This window comes from Opisthocomus hoazin, chromosome 7 (assembly GCF_030867145.1).
Source record: "Opisthocomus hoazin isolate bOpiHoa1 chromosome 7, bOpiHoa1.hap1, whole genome shotgun sequence".
Classification (NCBI taxonomy): Eukaryota; Metazoa; Chordata; class Aves; order Opisthocomiformes; family Opisthocomidae; genus Opisthocomus; species Opisthocomus hoazin.
The window spans coordinates 47,565,405-47,587,659 of NC_134420.1; the positions used below are offsets into that span (position 1 = coordinate 47,565,405).

General features: G+C 40.3%; 1 protein-coding gene across 4 annotated transcripts in view; it reads left to right on the forward strand.

Moving 5' to 3' along the window:
* Positions 1–22,255, forward strand: part of LIN52 (lin-52 DREAM MuvB core complex component) — a 49,905-nt gene that overhangs the window by 24,509 nt on the left and 3,141 nt on the right. The window contains exon 6 of one of the 4 annotated variants that reach the window (XM_075426476.1): positions 4,039–4,165. The exons of the other annotated variants lie outside the window; for them this stretch is intronic. Within the exon in view, the coding sequence (XP_075282591.1) occupies positions 4,039–4,165 (127 nt within the window). The remainder of the gene's footprint in view (positions 1–4,038; positions 4,166–22,255) is intronic. 4 annotated transcript variants of the gene reach the window in all.

Consider the following 22,255-nt stretch of genomic DNA (forward strand, 5'->3'; position numbering starts at 1 on the left):
TAATCGGATCAGAGTACTGAAGTCACTGAACAAAATATGATAACAGTGTCTCAGAATTAGTGTTATAGAAATGCTCTTAATACATTTAAGCGTGCTCCTGTCTGTGTTCCATTTAGCACTGTACATTGTTAAACCCTGTCAGTGTTGAGATCTAAATAATTTAGGAAAAAATGAATTAACAGTAGCCTTTTGGCTATTGTGTCTGCCTGAGGGACATCCTCCTTGTTCAGAGGATTTAAGAATACAATCTCTATGTTTACTTCCCAGATGAGCTGTTCAGAAAAGTCACAAAACGCAGAGGGGGATACAGTGAAAGTTATTTGGCACAAATTTATATGTAGAAGAAAAGGAAATAAGTATTTTCCAGTTTTCCATTCCTAGTTGTTTTATGGTTAAGTAACTATGGTGGGTAAAATTCAGGTGAATGTGAGTTTGAGACCATTACACAGCTGAAAGGGATAAAAAGAGCTTTTCACTAGTGGTGGCCTTGAACCTGTAGAGGCCTTTATGTAAGCGTTATGTTTTCTGAAGCTGTATCCTAATTGCCATAAGATATATTATGCGCATATAGAAGTCATTTCACCTCAAGGTCTGCTTTTTACCGAGCTCTCCATCTCTCTGTTTAACACAATAGAGAAGTGATGTGGTTGTTAGCCATTTTCACCTTCTGGTAATCCGGCAGCATCACTGAGCTGCTTTCAAACTGTCTTGGTTTGAAAGTACAGTGGCAGTGTTTGTTGCATTTTAAAACCAGTTCAGTTGAAATGATTATAACAAAAATAATTTAAAGGTTGTAACAGTCTACAGTTTTCAAAAAGCTGAACTTTATATGTAAATGGGTATGTTAGTGTTACCTGGCAGTTGTTTTCATCACTATTCTGAATGTCTTATTGGAACTTTTAAAAATGCTTCTGTATTATTATTATTGTTATTGTTATTATTATTTTGACCAAGTTCCACCACCTCACCTGCTCTGTTTAGGGAACTTTGTCCAACCAGTCCACACCCTGAGCCATCAGGATCGTAATTCTCTAGTTGCAATGGGTGGCAGTGCCTACTCCCTGAAGAGCTGGCTTGTGAATGCTTGGATGAGGTTCTGGCCCTAAATCTATTGATAACACTAGGGTCACCATAGTGCATTTCCCGGGCTGAAGAAGCAAAGTCCTCAGTCTCCAGGTTGCCTGCTGTTTCCCTGTTAGAATTTAGCATGCCAGACCCATGGCACCCCTGTCTTTCATGAATGGAATTCAAAAAGACACTTACATTTCCATAAATAAATTAGGAATTCAGTGGCTTCTTCCGGCTAATCAGGGCAGGCTGATAAACCTTGCTAGCTGTTTAATAAATGAATTGTGACTGATTACCTATTAATATGGACGCCTCAGGAATTCACCCTGGGGGAAGCAGAGCAGTGAAATAGAGAGGGGCATGGCCCCCTGGGAAATCAGGGCTTCATGTTTGCAGCTTAAATATCTCTGTGAAGTATCAATAAGGAGGTAATTGAATTTTGAACACAAACATGAGCGCCGGATGGATGAAGGAGAGGGGGGCTCTGATCATCTCTTCATGCCCCTTCATACTCCCCTCCCCTTTCCCTTAGAGACCACTCTAGTGAAGATAGATGCTAAATCCATTAAATAAAGATTAGACTCTGTCGTGGTAGAAAATGGCAGCTTAGCTAGATCCCTGGGCAAATTGGGACCTTTAGCAATACAGAAAATTAAAATATACATTTTTAACAAGTGTGCTGTCGACACAGTAATAATGACTGTGTGGCTTGTGGGGTTTGCTCACCTTTCAGATCTGCTTTTGTTTGGTTATATCACTTGCTTTTGTTTTGAAACCAGCCTGCTTGGTGTCTCTGAGGCAGAGAAGGTTTAGGGGAAGGAAGGTTTTTTTCCCACCTTGATTTCTGTCTTGGACACTTTTCCTTGGCTCTTATGCTTGTACTGTTGTATTTGAATATGGAAATAATTAACTTTGGCTCCAGCATGCTCAGTCACATGTCTTGAAAAGTACTTGGAAATAGTCTAGAGGAAACATAGAGATGATATTGGAGAGTGAAATATAAATGTGATTGGGTTTTTTTTTTTTAAATGGATTTTATTCTCTGAGCACATGGCTTTGTTTTTTATTTACTCCAGATCAATTATTCTGAGTTCTACCATTATGGGGAAGATCAGTATAGGGGTGTGCATTGTAAAGTGTCAGTGTTATTTCTTGTCGTGCAACTAATTGTAGAAACACAGCTAAAGTGGCCTTTAATGGGTGTCAGTCTTCCTTTATATTACTGTGCTAGACGCAGAACGCCATCAGGCCTTCTTCACAACTTTGCATGCCCTACCTGTTGCAGAAAGTCAGCAGATGCTCCTGGGTTTTGCAGGCACAACTTCATCTGCCTGTACAAGTAGGGGACCCAATTGCCATACTAGAGAGACTGCTCCTCTTTTTCCAAATAAGAGGATCATTCTGCAGAACAGAATCCAAAATTGTTTCTGTTCAATGTTTCTTAACAAGAAACGAGCCTAAACTAATGTGTTGCTGGGGAAAATTTCAGTTCCTTCCTTGTATAAATTTTTATCTTTACTCTAGATAGCTTTGAGAATGCAAAGAGGAAAAAAGGATTTATGCTTTGCTGAATTATAGTGTACTGAGACAGTAGTAGCATGGGGACTTCCATCTGTTCTTCCATGACATCTCCCTGATAACACTATTCTCCTCTTTTCAGACTTCTCTCAAATTTTAGCAGTCATGCCTTGATGCTGCATCCTTAGCTTCAACTGCTGAGAACTGAACTCAGCATCGTGATCTTTAGTTTAGGAAGAACAGAAGTAGCTATTATTAAGTGTAAGAACAGTATTAATATACATGGGGCCATTCTGGAGACAGTAGTGAGCGTACCAGGAATGCCTTGGCTTCCTTTAACTCAGAGCTGTTACAGATGTGGAAGAGATTTTCCATCTGTTTCCCAAACTATCATCTGCTTCCACATCCCAGCAGTTTACTCGCTTGTCTTTTATAAGGGTGTTTTTGGGTTGGGAATTTCTGTGTTCTTTCATCCAGCCATGCTTCTAGCAATGAAAAAATTTTGTAAGCTGGTTCAGCCTCAAGAATTCGCTTTCATGGTGTTGGCATCAAATTAAAAATGAACAGGTACCACCCCTTAGCTAAATTACAGTAATTGATTGTGTATGTGCTGTAGCCTGTCTCAATTTAAGAAGCCAGATTTCAAGCCTCCCTTGGTGGAGGTGGATTACAGCATTTGGTTTACCTTTGGCCAAGCACATTGACCATGGGCTGCTTCTCCATTGGGACATCTTGCCTTTATCCCCTTGCAAGCAGACAGGTCCTCTCCTGAACTCCACCTCTCTCCCTTTATTTCTCAGTCTGCTATCTATTCATAACCCATCTAGTTTCCCTTAACCTTGGCTGGCCCCTTTGAAAGAAGTCACCGGTACCTTGACAGCCTATGTCTTCATTTCTCACGTGCTACTGGCATCCTTAGCCTTACTGTATCACCTGTCCCTCTGCTTGTTTTGGAGATTTTTCTGCGCTCTTCTCCCAACATGTAAATTAGACTGGTTTTGTAGCTCAGGAGCCTTCCTTTCTGTATCCCGAATTAAAAAGGAAACTCTTGCTAGTTTGTTCTGTAGCTTCTTCTGAAAGCAGGCATGTTCCAGGAACCTCACAAGCTTATGGCTTTCTACATATTAAGGCACTTAGTGATGCAGCATTTTAATTAAATTAACCAGAATTCATAAATTGTAGATACACAGATTTTCCAGATCATCTCAATATGAGCTTTTAGAGTGATCAACACCACCACTCTGCTGGTGTTTAATCCATCAAACTGCCATATGGAGCATTGAAGAGCAGAATATCTTTTTATTAACAATTGTTGTTTTTTCACGTCAGCAAGTATGACTTTCATATTTGAGGACCTGGGAGTGCAATCTGTTGCTGCATCTCTTATATGAATCATGTCAACCTCATGTCAAACCCTATTTTGTGTCTATCCGTCTTTTTTTCTGAATCCAGGTGATCCAATAGGCTGTCTAAATTGTGTGATAGACCGAGAGGGTCATTCCACCAGAGTCTCCAGAAGTTCTTTGGTTACACTATCACAAGAGGAATGTGTCCGGATGTCCTTTATGAGGAATGATAGGTATGCGTAACATCAGTGGTTTCTGTAAACAGTTGAGACACATTTAATAAAGCTTTGTGATTTGAACAACCAGAATATAAGCTGTAATTCACAGAAGTAAGAAAGTTGTTCCTTGTCTTCAAGATCAAGGCGACCTTTTTCTCACTCTGTATTAATAAATACTCGTCCTCAAATTCTAGGATATTTTCTGTGTTGGACTTCCTTAGCAATAGAATTTACCTGTCTCTTCTGAGTAGTGGTCTGTTTCATTTTATAGTGACACAGGAGTCTGTTTCTACTGCTTTAGCTGGGTGAACACTGCAAGTTGTTGGTCTTTCCAGTGGGAAAAACACTCTTCAGGCAAGAGGAAAAAACCTTCCTGCCTTGTGACTTTTTCACTGCTGTTTTCAGAAAGAAGCATTAGCTATTCTAGGATGGGAGATGAGATGGAACCAGTGCAAAAATATGTTTATCAACCTAGGCATCAGGCTCTTATAAAATCTAATTTAAGATATTTTCTACTGTCAGAACCTCTTGAATTCTCAGCAGGAGTAACATGCAGTGATTTTTACGCATCCGAATGTTTTCAAAACTATTGGCATATTTTCTTTCTTGGATGCGTTGACAGAGTGTGGGGAGTAAGAAGTGCTTATTCGCACAACTTCAATTTTGATCGCTGTTTACATAAGGTATGAAGAGGTGGGAACTGTTGGTAAGTGTTGATGATGATAGGTGTAAACCAGTGGTTTCTAACATTTATTAGAGTTGTCCATCTTATCCAGCAGATGGCATTGAAAATGTTCCTACTGCTCTCTCTTCTTGCTAAGCAGTGCCTTAACTGAAATCTGAAATCCTACAGGCTGTACTCGTTCCTGTTCTCTGGTGCATAGCTGCAGATCACTTGATAATGAGGATTTTGAGTGCCCCCTGGCTAGTGGATAAAACAAAAGCCAACACATCCATGGACTAATGAGAAAGGAATTTAAGGCTGTCGTGCTGTACCCTGCCACAAAATCCATTTTGAGGATTTCAAAGTATTCCTTTAAACATTTAGCATTTGGGCAAACCCTGTTAGGAGTCGTCTTTTTCCTCATTCACCTTGTTTGTCTGTATCTGTTTGTCTGCCAGTCATCTTGGTATTTGTGTCATGTGGGCAAATCAGCAGTGATCTTCCGATAAGCTCAGCACCAAAGGCAGTGTTAGCACTCATCCTTTTGAGTAGTCCTGCAGTACTCACTAGCTCAGACCTGCTGCTGGATTCCCAGAGGGCACAATTTCTTCAGGCCAGCAGCAGCACCTGTCCTGGTGAAGGGCATCTCATAGGCTTGTGACAGTAGGAGTTTGTAGGCCCTTTGCATGTGGGTCACTGCAAGGAGGAGAGGTTGTGGATGTTGATGTCATTTAGTGTGGGTGTTGCTTAGCTTCTAGTTAAATCATGAGGACAGTGGGATGCAGGTGTAGTGTAGCGATTCAAATGGCTATGGCAACAAATCTGAGAAGTGAAAAATCTTTACTATGCGTGAAGAGAACTTCAGTTCCATAGTACTTTTTGTTTCCTGTATTTTCTGTATTCTTTTATCTTTATCCTTGCTTTTCAGTAAATACGCTGTTTAATACCATTTCTGTACAAGCATTACTTTACTCATATGCAAGGTAGAGTGTTTTATTACTCCTGAGCAGCCAAATAACTTGAAAGAAATGATAAAATTTATGTACATGAAACACAATTATCATATGGAGTTAGCATGAATGCCCCCAGCAGAACTGTGTAGCATGGCTGTGTTTGCCTTGTTCCATATTGTGCTTGTAAGTTAGCAACATACCCATTTCAGAGTATTTAAACCACACTGGGGGCTAATGAACATTGCTGCCTTTCTAGGATCTGTGGGATTAAAAATGCCTTCTGCCAGCCCTTACGTTTCCTTTGTATCTGAGGACCTGAGCAGGTGTTGAAACCAGAGCTTGTTACTCTCTCCTCCTCCTATTCCAAACCAATTGTCTGTGATCCCTCTCTTTTGACGACTCTGAACACCGCTGCTCTTCTGTCTGTCAGTTAGCTCTGTGACCAAGTGTAATGTCTGACTCTCCAGTAAGTCCACGCATCCAAGCTGTAATCTGAATCATCTGGCATTTTTCTGTATAATACCTATGGAATAAAACCTTTCCTGTCTATCTACACAGCTGTCATCCAAGTTCTTGTCTTACACCTTTTCCAGAATCCTGTACTCTGTACTTAATAAATCTTGTTCCACTCGCAAAGATCAGCTCATCATTTTAGCTGTGATCAAGATCTCCCATACGTTTCTCCATACACTTTGGTATTGTATCAAAGAATTTTTTTTCCTCTTCACCTTTTTTTGTGTGCTTTATCTAATAGACTGCATCCAGTAACAGAAAGACAACAGACACTTCCAGTCTGTCAAGAATGCAAATTACTATGAGCCATTGCTGTGTTTTCTAAGAAACTGGTTTCCCTGCACACTTTGGAGGCATACTCTGTAAATATCCAGGGAACTAGCTCATCCTCTTTCCACCTGCTGTACAGTGTGTGTAGAAGTCTTGGTAACTGTTAAGATGATGTGTTGTGCGTGTGATACTTTTCAGTGTCTCACTTAACTGTATATCTCTGTTGTCTGTCTGTATTTATATAGTGTCTCTCCTAAGCTCCCGAGGGCAGAAATAACTTGTCCGGTATTTGTACACCACATAACAGAGTAGGTGCTTTGTCAATAACAAGAACTTCCAGGTGTGAAAATAATTACTCAAGGTGTGCATCAGTATTGCTAGCTAGCTGTATTTATTTAAAGGTATTTGTTAAGCTAGCATCCTGCTGTTTTCTTCTCTTTTTTTTGACACTCTGAACGTGTTGACTTCCTCTGCTTTGGCATTACGTGTCGTAACAGCAGATATATATGGAATGAACTTTGTGGAGTATTCCTTGAAGGGCTTTGATAACATAGAAACAGTCATCTGCAGGAATGTTCAAGGTTCTTCTGACTGACTGCTTAAGAAGCAGATCTAGGAAGGGTACACCTACCATTTAGGACCAGTTTCTTATGGCCGTTACCATTTGGAACCTACCTGGACTCTCCAAATCGGAAATGTAATCACTCTAAGCTGTACATGCAGTCAGATCTTAAATAAGCTAAACTGATGCTTTGGAAGCATTTGTATCTTCTGGTAGATTTATATGAGGTTTTCAACTTGGGCATCTCAGTCAGGAACCTTAATTTAGTTGGCACGTATCTAAGACTTGGATCTAAAACACTAGTCAACACAATTTCTTTGTTTCATAATAATTCTGTTCTCTCAGTCTTGGAACTTGACAGAGAAAGGTACACCAATTCATGGATGGGGAACCTGAGGAATGGAGAAGTCACATAGCAGGAGTGACGGTGTCGGGAATAGAAACCAGGTTTACATTTGCAGGGTAAAGTGCTGTCTGCTGGGGCATGCTGTCATTTTAGCCCAGTAATTGCATCCGTCAGATAAAACTTCACCTCTAAGTGAACAACTCCTATTGTTTTTGAGATAATGCTTTCTGACACCAAAATTATATCATTCAGAACTATTATCAGAAACAGAAGAGGACATACTTGAAGTTCAGACTTGAAGTTCAAACATGACAAATGTTAGTTATAGCCTTGCTTGTTCTTCTATTATAAAATGCCAGAAGGGGGAGAGTAAAATCTGTCCTCTGGACCTGCACTTTCTGTATAAATTGCAGGCTGCTTGGAGGGCCATGATATTTTTAAATGTTTTATGTCTTGCATGTAAATAGCAAAATCTTTTTTCCAAGAAGTTGTGAAGTAATTTTAATTTGCTGTTACTTCTGGTTAGGCAAGTCTGAGAAAGTTAACATACTAAGTATGACCTTCGTGTGCATTGGTAATCAAAGTTTAGTTAAACTACACTGTGGCTTTTCCCTTAACAAAGGTTTGTCATTTTCGTAGGTTTGTAAAGAGTAGGTTTCATAATAATTGGCATAAGTTGAGTTGGATATAAGGTGGTGACAAGGAACTTTATTTGGGCCAGCTTCACCCAATAGTTCTTCATAATTGGTCTGATAAGGATAGTTAGACAAAATTGTCCTGATGTTCTGTATGTTGTTTTATTATAGGATTTTGATGTTTCTAAACTAAAAATTTGCTGTTCAGCAGAATTCTTTTGATAAATCTATCTGAACTTGCTGGAGAATTTAGTTTCACAAAGTAATTGGAGTTTGTGTGCAGTTGGTGAATGTGGCAGCATTTAACCATGTTTTGTGTATACCCCTTGAGCCTCCTGAGCTCCTGGGGTGGTCCAGGACAGCTGGAAACACAGGCCCCAGCGTGGCAAAGTCAAGCGGGTTGCTCTACCCCAATGTCTTCAGGCCCAAGTTAAGCTCCAAGACACAGCAAATTATTGTGCTATTTCCCACCTTTGCTGGTTGACTTCAATAATTGTTTGCACTTTGCAACCCATGTTTCTGCGTAGGGTTTTGTAATCTTTTCCCAGGAAGGAAGGAAGTCTCATTCTCTCTTTTTTGTAACTTCAGATACTCTGTCACTTCAGGCAGTCTTCTGGTAGAATAATTTTGAGATGGTGTGAAATACACCATTCACTTCTAGAGAGCTGCTTATAAATCAAGAGATTTCTTCATGAGAACATGAAAAAAAGTGGATCTCTGATTTTGAAAGGTAGTGCAGTTGTTATTTTACATCTCCACAATTGAGAAGATAAATTGAAAATTCCTCTTGATTCCCAATCCCAAAAAGAATAAGAGGGGGGGAATTCAGAAGAAAGTGATGGAAGCCAGTCAAATTAGAAGTAGCAAACAGGAATGCTTTTTACACAAAGAATAGTTTGATGTGGAAGTTTGCCACGTGGGATTTTTTTTTTAGACCAAGTACTTAGCAGCTATTGAAAAGGAATTGGGCAAATAAATGGATCATGAGACCATTTCTAGTTATGGCAGAATAAAATATAAAATGAAGTAGGAAATATCTACTGCTTCAGAATACAGAACAAGCACTTAGGAAGAGGAAGAATCTTTCAGAGATAATTATTCCATATGTCTTCCTAATGGGGTTCCTTGCTTTTTTTTTCTGTGATGTTTCTGTTATTGGGTGCAGTCAGACAGGATACCTCACTGGGTAGGTTACTGATCTGCCCTGGTCTATCAATTCCCATGTTCTTTTATGGTTTTTATGACTACAGACTTGGCAGATTCTTGTTTAATAGGAAATAACATTTCTACAATATATTAGTCTTTTTTTAGTGACTAGTCTTAAGTCCTATCTATTGATATAGTTTTTTTTTTAGTGACTAGTCTTAAATCCTATCTATTTATATTTAAATACTATCTATTGATAGGATTTTATATACAAGATTTTAGCCAGTGATATAGAATGTAAATTCAGAGCATGCTATGAGTTGAATCTCTAGAGAGAACATTATTATTAAACCTTTTTGAGAGTGTCCCTGGTGGCAGCTCCATAGAGCAGGTGGCCTGCATGGCACAAGCACACAGGGAGTCAGGAGCCTGTGTCTTATCAGAGCATATAATCTAAAAATCACTCAGCCTGTTTCTCTCTCCTGGGGAGATGACGACTATGTCACAGGACTTTTATGCTAAAACCGAATTGTTAACCTGCAGAATACGTCATTCAACACAACTCCCAACAGGAAAGGGCTGGGTGATGGATGTTTCTGGGTAGAAGGCCAAGCTGTCATTCGGTTTTCAGCACATAGTTCTCTGGGTTGCCTCAAGATTTTCATGCCTAGTACCTGGTTTACTTGAAAATAGAGTGCGTATTAATTTAAAAAAAATACTTACAAATTCTGTTTACTAATGTGTGCACATAAAACTTGGAGGAGGAAACAGTTCCTCCCCTGTCTCAGGGCACTTTGTGCCCTGACTCTTGACTATGGTGCTCAGGTTTCCTGGAACAATAAGCAAAGCAGTGGCTGGGTGGAGGTTTAGAGGCTAGGAAACAGTGTTGAACAGGAATATAGCAGGTAGGTAATATTTGGGAGAGTAGGATTGCATATACATCTGTTAATAGAAGGCATGGCCAGTAGATCAAGGGAGGTAATTGTCCATCTCTACTCAGCAGTCATTAGACTACATCTGCAGTGCCACATGCAATGGTGTCCTCTGTGCCCCAGCATGAGGAACACACTGGTAAATTGGAGTTCAGCAGAGGGCTGCCAAGCTCGTCAGGGGCCTGAAGCACTTGTCCTGTTAACAGCAGCTGAGGGAATGGGGCTTGTTCAGCATGGAGAAGAGGAGGCTTCACAGGGACCTGATAGCTGCCTGCTAGCATCGGCGAGGAGTTTATGGAGAAGGTGGACTCAGGCTCTGCACGGTGCTGCGTGCTGGGAGGACAAGAGATAACAGTCATAAACTGAAGCAAAAAGGTTTCTGACTGGATTCAAGAGAAAACTTTTTCAGAGTGGAGCAGTCAAGTATTGGAAGGATTGCCAAGAGAGGTTGTGCAGTCTCCATCCATGGATGTTTTTGAGACTTAACTGTCTAAAGTCCTGAGCAGCCTTTCTGTTCTGAACAGAATGTTGACTGGAGACCTGCCAAGGTCCTTTCAAACCTGAATGATTCTCTGGTTCTGTACAATTTTCCTCATATGATATCATACTGTATACGTTATCATTTGATCTGTTCTCATAGATTAATTTACTTCACTCATCACTTTTTCCTTATAACCTCTTTTTACCTATGCCCCTTCTACTCTGCTGAGCCTTTCTACCTCCAAATATGTCTGATAGTCCCATTGTCACTGGGTGGTGGAGTCTTCTGTGTTCTCCTGGCTTCCAAAGTTTCTTCAGTGTCCCTCAACCCTCAGAGCAGTCTCACCAGTCACTAAATCTATGGAGACTCCTCATGGCCATCACCACCTTCTGCTTTACTTTCTGACCTGTCTTGTAGATTTGCCTTCTGTTTTACTGCAGTGCCTCTGTTCTTGGTTTCCAGTAATGCATGAAGAACACTAGTCTGCTCATTAAAAGATAGCTGTGGCACTGTATTCAACTTTCGTTAGAGAAGAAAGTAATGGTGGACATGGCCTTAGACCAGTGTTATGCATGGACTGGGAATAAACATGAAGAGATTTTTTGAAGGAGAGGGGTACCAAAGCTTACTGGGCTGCTCTCAGTAGACCTTCTGGAGTGAAAAATAATATTTTGTTTGTTTTGGCTTGTTCTTTTAGGAATGGCAGTTGACTAGTATGCTTTGTTTCTGGGTTTCAAGAAACTGGCATTCCTTCTCGCCACTACTCTCAGGAGGTACCTGTAGACTCCTATACCTCTGTATTTCTTCTATTTGAAACATGTCTTTAAGCTTTTCTTCAAAACCCATGGGTATTACAGGTATGAAGGTGTTTATGAAAAATGTTCTCACATTTCTTCATGGGTCTGAGAGGGTTTATTTTTGGGTGTGTCTTTTACATCCGCTTTTGCAACTGGGCTAGTTGCCTTTGAGCTCATTAACAGCTAAATTGTAATAGTTGTAGCCGAGCTTGCATTGTTTATATTTTAATATTTATTCCAAACAGCCCTGAGTGGTATTACCATTTTGTTATGAAGTAGGTCAGGTTTAAACTAGTGATAATTTCTCTGAGTAACAACAGTTTTCCTGGGATTTTCGACTCTTCCAAATATACATCTTTCCTCTATTCGTTAGAACTTGACTCTAGTAGTATTTTGATGCTGTAAAAACTGTTACATTTCTAAATCAATGCATTTCCTCAGATGTTTTGTGACCAGCTTGGAGTTGGTAAAGATGGTTTTGAATTCCCTGAACCCTTTTCTGTACTTTCAAATGTTCCCCAGCTCAGGGTGTTGTTGCCAGGAAAAGAGGACTGTGGTGGGTAGAGTGCATAAAACTAGTCAGTAGCATAACTGAAACAGATGGACTAAAGCAAGCAATGAATGTACTGGGGAGGATGAGGATAGGGATAAGGGTAGTCATTAAAGAAAGTGCTTTTGATTGTTGTGGAGGAAAGAATAAAATGAAGGCAATTGTGAAGTTTTCTTCTGCAGCCCACAAACTTCAAACTGCTGCTTTTCCATAATTCTGATTTAACTAAGATTGAGACTCTGGCCTTGGAACACTGAGATTTCAGTTGTTTACTTGTATTTGCTCATACAGACTGTTTACTTGGATTTTTTGATTTATAGAAGTCCTCTATGTAATTTCATGTGTTGTATCATTGTACTAACGGCAAAAGGAATCTTGGTTTACTTCATGTGTAAATCAGATAATATTGTTTAGTCATAAAAAGTGGGAATCCTCCTTTCATAGAGACCTTCAGTATTGATAATTCATTGACATGTCAAGAGCTGCAGTCATCTATGTGGAAAAATGTTTCAGTAAGGAATCTTGGGATTAGAAAACATTTAGTCTGCTTTCTAAAGTAAAGACGTACCTCCAGACAAATGAATACATACTACCATTGTATGAGCTTCTTTCATCCAGATATCTCTTCCCATTAAGCTTGTTGACAGAAGTTTAAAAATTCAGTTTTGCTTCACAGCTCAAACCGTTAGCTAACCCACTGACAGGGCCTTGTTTCTGCCTTTGGGAGGTCAAGGAAGCTGGACTGTTCTTGAACCAGAGCTGCGAGCCTCCCCGTAAATGCGCCTTGATGTCTTCTGATTGGATTTGTGTGCCCTGGCTTGCATAACCATACAGCTTGTATCCCGACTTTATTAGCCAAAAGGACTATAGGGACTTACATAATCACTACACGATTATTTTTCAGTAACTGTACTGTAAATATGTAATTCTCTCTACTCCTAATAACCCTTAATCCCTTTGTTCGTATTGGCTCCTGGGCTCTGATTTTTCCATGGCCTGCGTGCCCTGTCCACTGATAAGACCTGAAAAAATTGCTACTTTCAAGGTTCACCTGCTTTGCTCCCAACCGGTGAATACTTACTCCCCAGGGTGGGCAGGGGCACCACGTCGTGGTGGGCTGTTTTGTGGGAGTTTGGGCAGCACTTCTGCCTGCGTGCCTGCTGAGAAGGATCCGTTCATCTCCAGAAACCTTTCATTCCCGACTGTGTGTATATATTCAGTGCAGACCTCTCCACCGAGCTTTTTCGTATATTTTATGCCCAAGAGTTCTTGAGCAGAGAGTTTTGATCTTGTTTTTCCATGTTGCTTAATAAAGAAGATTCCTTCCTCTTTGAGATACTGTGGTGAAAAAACATAGATCATCAAGAACTCTTGGTCCTCTGCAGGGGTTGGGAGGCCAGGAAGAGATTATTTTCCTTTTGGTACAATCAGGTAGAAAAAAACGCCTTTGGAATGCTTCTTGTTAAAACATGACCCATTTCTATCCCACTGTTTGCCTCCAACATCAGTGGGACTTGGTGGTAAAAGCTATCCCAAACTGTAGCTGTTCCAGTGATAATTGACGCTTAGTTAAGTGAAGTCCCTTTCATGTATGCTTGAAAATATCCTCAACTTTGATACAAAATTGCCTTTCATACTGCTTGTAATATAAGACACACAACTTTAATTTCTTTCTTTAAGCCTTATAAAATACTTGAACATTTTTTTTCTGTGTTTAATTAGCTTCATGAGTCAATGCTCAGTCTTAGGTCTTGACGTCTTTGGCGTGTGAAATTTTTTTTGTGTATTTGACCTTGGCTTTATTCCAGAATAAATATTTTAAGCTGCTAGTTGTGTGTGTTTTTTTGTCTTCGGTTTGAGACTAGGGGGCAGACATAAGCAGCACTGAGAGAAGTGAACTGTATAAACCACAATTAGAATTGCAGTGCACAGGTGTCTGAAGATCTTATACAATTGCCAAGCTATTTGTTTCTCAAACAAGAGGGGCTTTGGGAGTGTATTTTGGAGAATAAAGGGAGCAGAAGGCCTTCGTTTTGGATGTTAGGGTTGTGGTTTTCGTAGTTTGTTTTGTTTTTGATTTTTTTTCCCTAAATACTAGTTTAAATTCTTCCAAACTTGATACATGTGATAACTTTACAGAACCAACATAATGAATAGTTGAAGTGATTTACTGCAGCTGGTGATGGAATTTATAACTGACTTCAGATAGGAATCAGCGTTTAACAATAAAAATTTCTTGCATGCTAGCTTTTCTTTGAGCATCAAGTTAGGTCTTCTGGTCTAAAAATCTGAATGTCAATGTTCAAAGTAAGATGACTTGTAATGATGTTAAAGGAGAATGGCTTTAACATCAGCGTTATGGGTGAGTTCTATTGCAGGTACTTGAGGATCTTTTGGGGAAGGCAGGCATCTTAAATCTCTGTGCTAGTCATATACACAGTACTATTGCAGTGAAAAAATAGTGACGTAAATAAACAGCAGCTCACAGTACAAGAACTCAATGCATCTAGAGTCCCAGTGTTTACTGTATTTTGCAATTTAATGCACAATAATTTTTAAGTTCTGTATTTCTGTATGCTCCACTGTGTCAGATCTTTATTCTTGGGATGTGAGATTCCATTAAAAAATAAATAAAAATCACAGCCCCCTCTCCCCCCACGTACACTCATTTTCTATAATATGGTAATGATATCACCGTAGCAGTAATTACGGGTCATCTTCATTTCTTTCATCTCTGCTGGTTCTGATGGCTTCATTCCTTTGACGGAGAAGATTTGGCTCTGGGTGCTGTGATTATTTTGTTAAGCATTATTCGAATAGACAGGAGTGAGAGAAATTAATCAATCCAAATGCAATTAGCATCATGTTTAACCCAGTGATGGACGTCTCAAGGTGAAACAGCCAGGGGAGTTTCAGACATTATTATTCAATCCAGTGGCTCTTATCTAAATTATAATCAAGAGAGGTATTTATTGGCTTCGCAGAGAGAAGATGTAACTCTTTCCCTGCTTTGGGGGTCAAAGGGATCAGGTCTTTGGCTCCTCAGGATGTTGGCCACAGGCAGCTTCTAGAAGTGGGAGGGTACTGTAAGAGTGTCCTTTAGTATGGGGGTCACTCAGGGCAAAATATCTGTACATCCTAATATCCGTGACCTGGAATGTAAGTTTAGTGGCTGCCTGGGTATTGGCAGGCATGTCATTGCCCCGTGCTTCGAGTGTTTTCATTGACTGGCTTTGCCCATCTGTATGTGAGGGAATGCCGTTTGTAGTTTTTGCGTTCGAAGCTCTGTGAACATCATCGTTTGCAACTGAGCGCAAACAGGATGGTGCTGCCTTGCAAGGTAGGGAAATCTGATTAGGAGAATAAGGTAAATTATTCTGCGGAGAAGGAATTTTTTTTTTTTTTTTAGAGCTGGCATAATTTTAGTATTTATGGATAGCAACAAAAACATTTTTGAGGATATCTTAATCTGGAACAGATCTCTTATCAGCATTCTGGATAATCCTGAGTGATCTCAGAGATATCTTACCGGGTATATGATAAAACACCACTACTGTGGGTGGAAAAAAACAAGGTGGAAAGAGGTCACGTGAGGATTTCATGATTCAGGAAAGCATTAGGTATTTGATTCCAGTTCTGAAGGCTCTAGCTAACACTTGCTGAACTGTTTCAGTGGTTTAAAACTTTACCAGTCTCAGCTATTTACCACTTCTCTGTCAGAGATGACAGTTTTCATAGCACACTGGGAGGAGCAGTCCATGTGCCTCACATGCTCTGGTTCACAGCCCGTTTTTTTGCAAGCCCCCACCTTTTGTGGCATTTCAAAACAAGTCGTGCCAGACTGTGAGCTGCAGCTGAAGTAAGGGCAGATTCTGCTCTCATTCACCAAGGGAAGGACAGTGATGTTTTGTACCAAGGGTGGTGTTAATATTTTAAAATGCTGCAGCAAGACTTGACAGAGCTCATCTTTCAGAGCCTGATTTCTAGCACGGTTGCTGACTCCTTTAGTATACATCTGTACATCACTCCTTACTGAGGCTGTGACCCCATCTGTAAGATGGGAATTAAATCACTGTATGTCTCAAGAATATTGTGAAGCTTGATAAACTTTGCAAGTGCCTTGATATTGATTATTGAAAGATGCCACAGTGATGCAAGTTTATTCCACCTGGAGGTTTATGCTGATTCTGTCGTCTTACCTGAAAAATGTGTTTAAGGAGTGCTAGATGATTACACGGGTCTTCAGTGTAAATGTAACAGTTCCTGAAGCACCAGTTTGAGTATCTGCTTGTGCCAGTTCCACCTTCAGGAAAGGCGACTGACATTACTTTCGCTAACCACTGCTATCCTGAGATGGCAGTTCCAGCTCTTTATGAAATTGGGCTGGGTGTAGCATTCACTGGTAAGTATTTGTCAAAGGCCCGCAGTCATCAAGGAGCAATTCATTTGACAATGATGTTAAGGAAGTATGCAGTTAGCAGAGTAATTGGAGCCCTTTTTATGAAGGAAGAAGATCAAGCTTGTGCCAGCAGGCATCTAGCTGATGGCAGGATTTGGGGGATCTGGTGTCAAGAAAGTGGTCCATACAGATTTCTTCCTCTGACAGAAGTTCAGATTATGTTGGGTGGGTAGTAATAGTCTGTTGGTCTTGCCTGAAATAAGCCTCTTCTTTCTTTGAGGGCTGTTTAGTAATAATGTCAATCTTAAATATTTTTGCTGGTTTTAGATTGCCTTCCCCCACATACACCGCCCTTGTGACTTATTTTTATATTTCCCTTCCAAATGCAGTACTGTAACCAGGGTGATAGAATCAGTTGACCATAAACATGAACAGTGCTGCTATGTTCCTGGTACAGCCCGACCCACCTGGACATTAGGTCTGGGAACGGAGGGTGTAGTCTCTAGGTAACCATTAAAGCTAACCACAGTAGTTAATTGTGTTTTTGTCAAGAGAAATGATGGAGTGTGGTTCTGTAAAACGGACTGAAGAAACTGACCAGGTTTGCCAAGCTTGCGAGCCTAGTGGGCAAAAGGTAATTCCAGCAGAGGCAGATCGCAACGACCAACTCACTGACCCCCTACTCAAGTAATACCACCTACTCAGAAAAGAACAACAGAAAAGGGTAACTGAGTCTGCGCAACAATTTACGTAAGAAGCGAGAAAAATTTACACCAGTTGCCAAAGGGAATAATACTGAATATGCATGAATAAAATAAATATGTATGTTTTTTATCTATATAAACTGCACGGAAAAGGTATGAGGTATGCACGTTCGGTGGAATTATCCCCCATGCATCCAGCACTGCAATAAAGAATGCCTGCCCTTTAACACTACATTGGTGTTACGAGGTTTTATTACCGGATTTTCAGTGACAGTACTAGTTGAGCCCAGCCAAAAGATGTGGCTTTTGCCATTGGCTTGTACAAGTCCAGTCAAGCAGGACTCCCATGGTTACTCCCAGGCAGATTCCTCTAGACCTTTTTTATGTCCTGCCAACGAGGCCAAAGAACGGTTGTGTCATCTTATCCTAGCATTGTGTCTCAGGGCAAAAGAAATAATTTCTGATGCAACAGATCCTTGTGATAGCAGGGTTAAAAACTAGAGGAGTATTCGGCTGTCCTGCTATTCATGTTCTTTGCCCTGAACTGGTAATTTCCAGTGATAGTTCTTCAGAAATAAACCCTTTTAGTTTTGTTTTCTGTATAGTCCTAAAACACAGCAGTAGTTTGAGAGTGGGTGATTAGTACTTTAAAGGAATCGTTCCATGTTAAAAACCAAGTTCTTTAGTTACTGTAAATACAACTGAATGGGAGGAATAACTGGTAAGCTAGCAAAGTATGACAGTGCCTAAAATAACCTTTTTGTAGTCAAGAACGTAGCATTCGAAGTGTGATACTGCAAGATATTTCAGGGTTAAAACCATGTTCTGTTCACAGGGCATTAATTTTATTTCCAGTTCTTTTTAATAGAACCTTTAGATTTCAGCACGGCTACATTCTCCAGTCAGAGGAGGAGCACAGGCAGATTTGTCCTGTAAGTTGTATGTCAGGGGGAGAGGCAGAGAAGTACATCTTTAGCAGGTGACTTCATTTTAAAATCTGTGATTTGAGGGTGCTCACAGGCTTTGTTTTGAGATTTTTAGATAAGCCCAGAAGTAGTAAGCAGTGGAAGGTATAGTGATCATGATAAATGTGTGATAAATAGTTTGTCTTGTGTATCTTTTACATAGACTTTATCGCCAAGTGTGGTGCACTTTTACATTTAAGTGTATCTTAAAAAAGTGTGAACATATGTATGTTGCTTAGGGATTCTCCTGGATGAAAGTTGCTTATATAAGTGTAAATCAGTGTTTTCGTTGCTGATTTTATAGAAGTAAATCCTTCCATTATTTCCTGGCTATCCAGACCTTATGACACAGTATGTTCTATGCTGTCATGTGTATGAGAAGGCTTTTTACGGGGAGCAATCAGTCTGGACCCCAATCTCCAGTGCAGTGTTTTTTTCTAATTAAGTTGTCACTGGAAGGAATATCCGAAACAGCAGTTTTCATTTTCAGTCGAGGAAAAAACATTATGAGTCTTTGTCATTTGATTAAAAGTTACTTAACCTTTAAATTGCTACAGATGTAAAGATAGCTCTGAGTTTCCAGTGTAATCACCTCCAAGTTAAAATCAGGAAAATCTTTGGGTAATGAAACCCATATGTCATAGTGAAAGGATGCAAAGCACTGGCAGAGTGGGCTGCTCTAGCAGGAGATTCTGTACCCAATCTTGTTAACCAGGCCTACTTTTGGTAATCCCTCATCTCCTCACTTGTACGAAATCAATCTGTACTACTTCTTTCCAACCAGCAACCACAAAATTTACTGCGGAGAGGCAGCTTGGGGACAATTGTAGTAGAGAAGGAGCCCCAGGCAACAAGGCTAAATGCGGGATTGAGGGATTGAAGTTCTAAAGAGGAGATTATATTAAACCTTATTCTGCTCCCCTATCAAGTAGAAATCGCCCCCTCTCTTTTCAGCCCCAGCCTTTCCTACCCAATACCTGTTCTTGAGATCTGCTTGGCAGATCTTGCCAGGCAGCAAACTTAATTCATACAGTACAGCATTCTCTGTTAATTCTAGTAGCCTGATAACATTTTTCAATACATTTCTCTGGAAGAGTCTGTTCAAGCACTCGACTTCCATTGTAACCAGTGGTGATAACATCTTAAAGTGAATGAAGTGATTTTTTCGATGGTCTTCAGTATCCTCTTCCTCCTCCCTAGCAGGTGAGATTTAATTTGTATCCAAGCTATTGCGACCATATCCATTGTTGATTTTTCTATTGTAGTAGGTGCACAGCCTAGGCAAGGTTGTAAATCGTGGCTTGAAATGGAGATTCATGTTTCTGTTTCATGCTGCACAGCCTCTGTAGTGTCTTATTTGCTGGTACAATGAAACCTGCACTCACACCCTCTCTTCTCTTGAAGTCCGTGGTTTAAGCAACCATTTTAAGGAAAAAGATCCCTAAGGTTTTCATTCTAGTTTTGTCCAACGTTTTAATTAAAAAATCCACCTCTATCTACTACACAACTGGCTTCTGCTGGTCCCTTGGGTAGTTGCTAAAGACAGCTTTTACCGTCTCTCTTAGACTGCAATTGTATTTAGAATGTGGGTGATGGTTTCTTCATTCACAAGCTCTTCCGTCACTCCAGCAAGCTCCAAAAGGCCCCACTGGAAATGATATTCCCATTATTAAGAATTCGTTTATTAGAAGCAATACCGAGCAGAAGAGTCAGTGTAATATTAGAGACTTTTCTGTGCAAAACCCAAGCTCAAATCCTACTCCAGTGCAGATTAAAGAGGAACAAAGGGGAAGGAATAGCCAAGACGTTTGAACGCAGTACCATGTAATGTGTATTTGGCCTGTGTTTACCAGGAATACATTGAACTGTGGTTCTTGGGCAGAGAAGAGAAGCAGCTGAAGCAGAGAAAACGAGGTTGTTAATGTTTGTGGAAACTTGCCCTTAGTTTGGCTGTGATTTTTTTTTTGTGATATGAGGGTGTTATTTCCTGGCCATTTTCATACATATACAGAAACGTAAGGTCCTTTTTTTCAGTTTGGCATCGTATCTTTAAAAATAAAGCCCTGATGCAAGCCTGAGTATGTGAGGAGAAGTGGAATACAGAATAGCAGAAGGCTGTCTCCTGCTCCTAATGGGATTTTGTAGCAGCATGTGCGAGTTTGTTTCAGAAGTCAGAAATGAACAGATGTTGGTATAAATTACCTCTGTGTCTGATGTCTTGCAAATTAAAAGCGCGGTTGGCATCACTAAACAATTTCACCAGGTTGGGGGGGGAAGCGGGCGGTGATTATTGTAGCAGGTCGGTAAGAATCTTTAAGCTGCAGCAGAACAGGATAGCAAGGATAAAGGAATGAAGAATAAAATGAGAGGTCTGTGAATTAATCAGAAATGTTAACATCTCCGATGACAAGTGAACAGGAGGGCACATGCTCTGTAGCAACCCCCAACCCACAGTAATTTCACTCAGCACATAGAAGGAGTCTATGCTCTCTGCCTGATTTATAGGGTGCAGCCCTCTTTGGGGGAACAGAGTTGTCAGGCATTCGTATATCTCCTATACGGGACTTGCACTCTGCAGAAAGTTTCCGTTCTATCAACTCCAATCCAGCTTTGTGCTTTCTCTGTTAAGAGTGGAACCATGCACTGTTGATGCTGCAAGGCAAGGAGGGGTCAAAGAACTGGTGCTGAAAATCTGTTCCTAGCTGAGATTTTTAAAAACTTGCATTTTTGTCTAATCTTATTCTTTGTGCGTAACAACTTAGTTCCTGAAAAAATAACCGTCCACTCTGCACTTCTGCAGCACCTTCTATCCGTGTGTCACTTCAGCAGCACTTAAAAGATACAGGCTATTTTATGGATGGTGAAGTAGAGGTACAAATGAGTACTTTTCACGCTGTGAATCAGAAGCAGAGTTGGGAATGGATCCCAGATGATATAACTCACCGCTGGAGGCATGAACCAAGCAAATAATGCAGTGATCTGCTGGAATCTGCAGCCAGTCTCAAGCATGTTCTGCTCACGGCAGTGGGCTTTACAGCCTATGAATATCAATACGTACCAAATAGTTCATAACACCAGTAATTGTTTTAGAGGGATCTTGTTGATGATAATATCTTGTGGTACAATTTTGGATAGACAAATTAGAATGTAATAATTTAGAGAAGAGGCTTTAAGGCACAAATTCTAACCTTTAGGTAAAGAATAACAAAATGTCTTTACCTCAGGGTACGTACTGAGTATTTCAAGCTGAACATTTTTATTACATTTTAGTTGTGTTGTAACAGATAATCAGTAATGTCAAAAGAAAACCCAACATCAGCAACAAACCCACCTCCAGTTTTTATGCTAATTGTCACTTCTGTTATGTCTCTCAGTGGAGAGGTCAGGTATTGAATTGATAAAACAGAAAATGAATTCCCATCTCCTTCCAGAGCCTCTCTAGGCCAGGTGTAGGAAACATGCATGCTTTCCTCAGTGCTGTGAATAAAAACCTCCATGTTTTGATGCCTATCCGTCCAGCACAAAGCTTACACCTTGTATTTAAAAGAAATGAAGGGCAGCTCTGGTGAGAAGATTGTCTTTCTCCAGGACTTGATTGCTAATCATGTTGTCTTTGATGTGTTGTATTGTTATTGTGAGACAAAGATAGTATTAGGGCTGCCCTGCCAGCTTGTGAGCCTGTGGGCTCACAAGTCAGAAATGTCTCATGCAGAAAAGTGGCTGTGTAAACCCTGCTGTAATACAGCTACCAGAGATTGATGGTGCCAGGAGTGAGAGACATATAAACCCTGCCTTGCTGTATTAAACATCGAAGGACTGACAATGCGGAGAGAGAGAGAAGACCAAAGCTCTATAAACTTTACTTTATTACACCATCCATAGATGAACTCCATTGAAGGAATATAAACGCCATTATATTATGGCATCCAGGGACTGACACTGCTGAGAGAGAGAAAATGCTGTCTAATTTCTGTTGAAGATCATAGCATCCAGGGACCAATAATCCTGAAATGGAGAAAGAGAGAGTTCCATAATCTGTGACGGATTATAACATCCAGGAACAATTGCTCTGAGATAGAGTGATGGAGATCTGGATTACACCATTCAGAGATGGATAGTACAGAGGAAAGGAGATGCTGCGAGAGTATAAGGTGGTAGGAATAGAAAGCATAGATTGTATGTAATGAG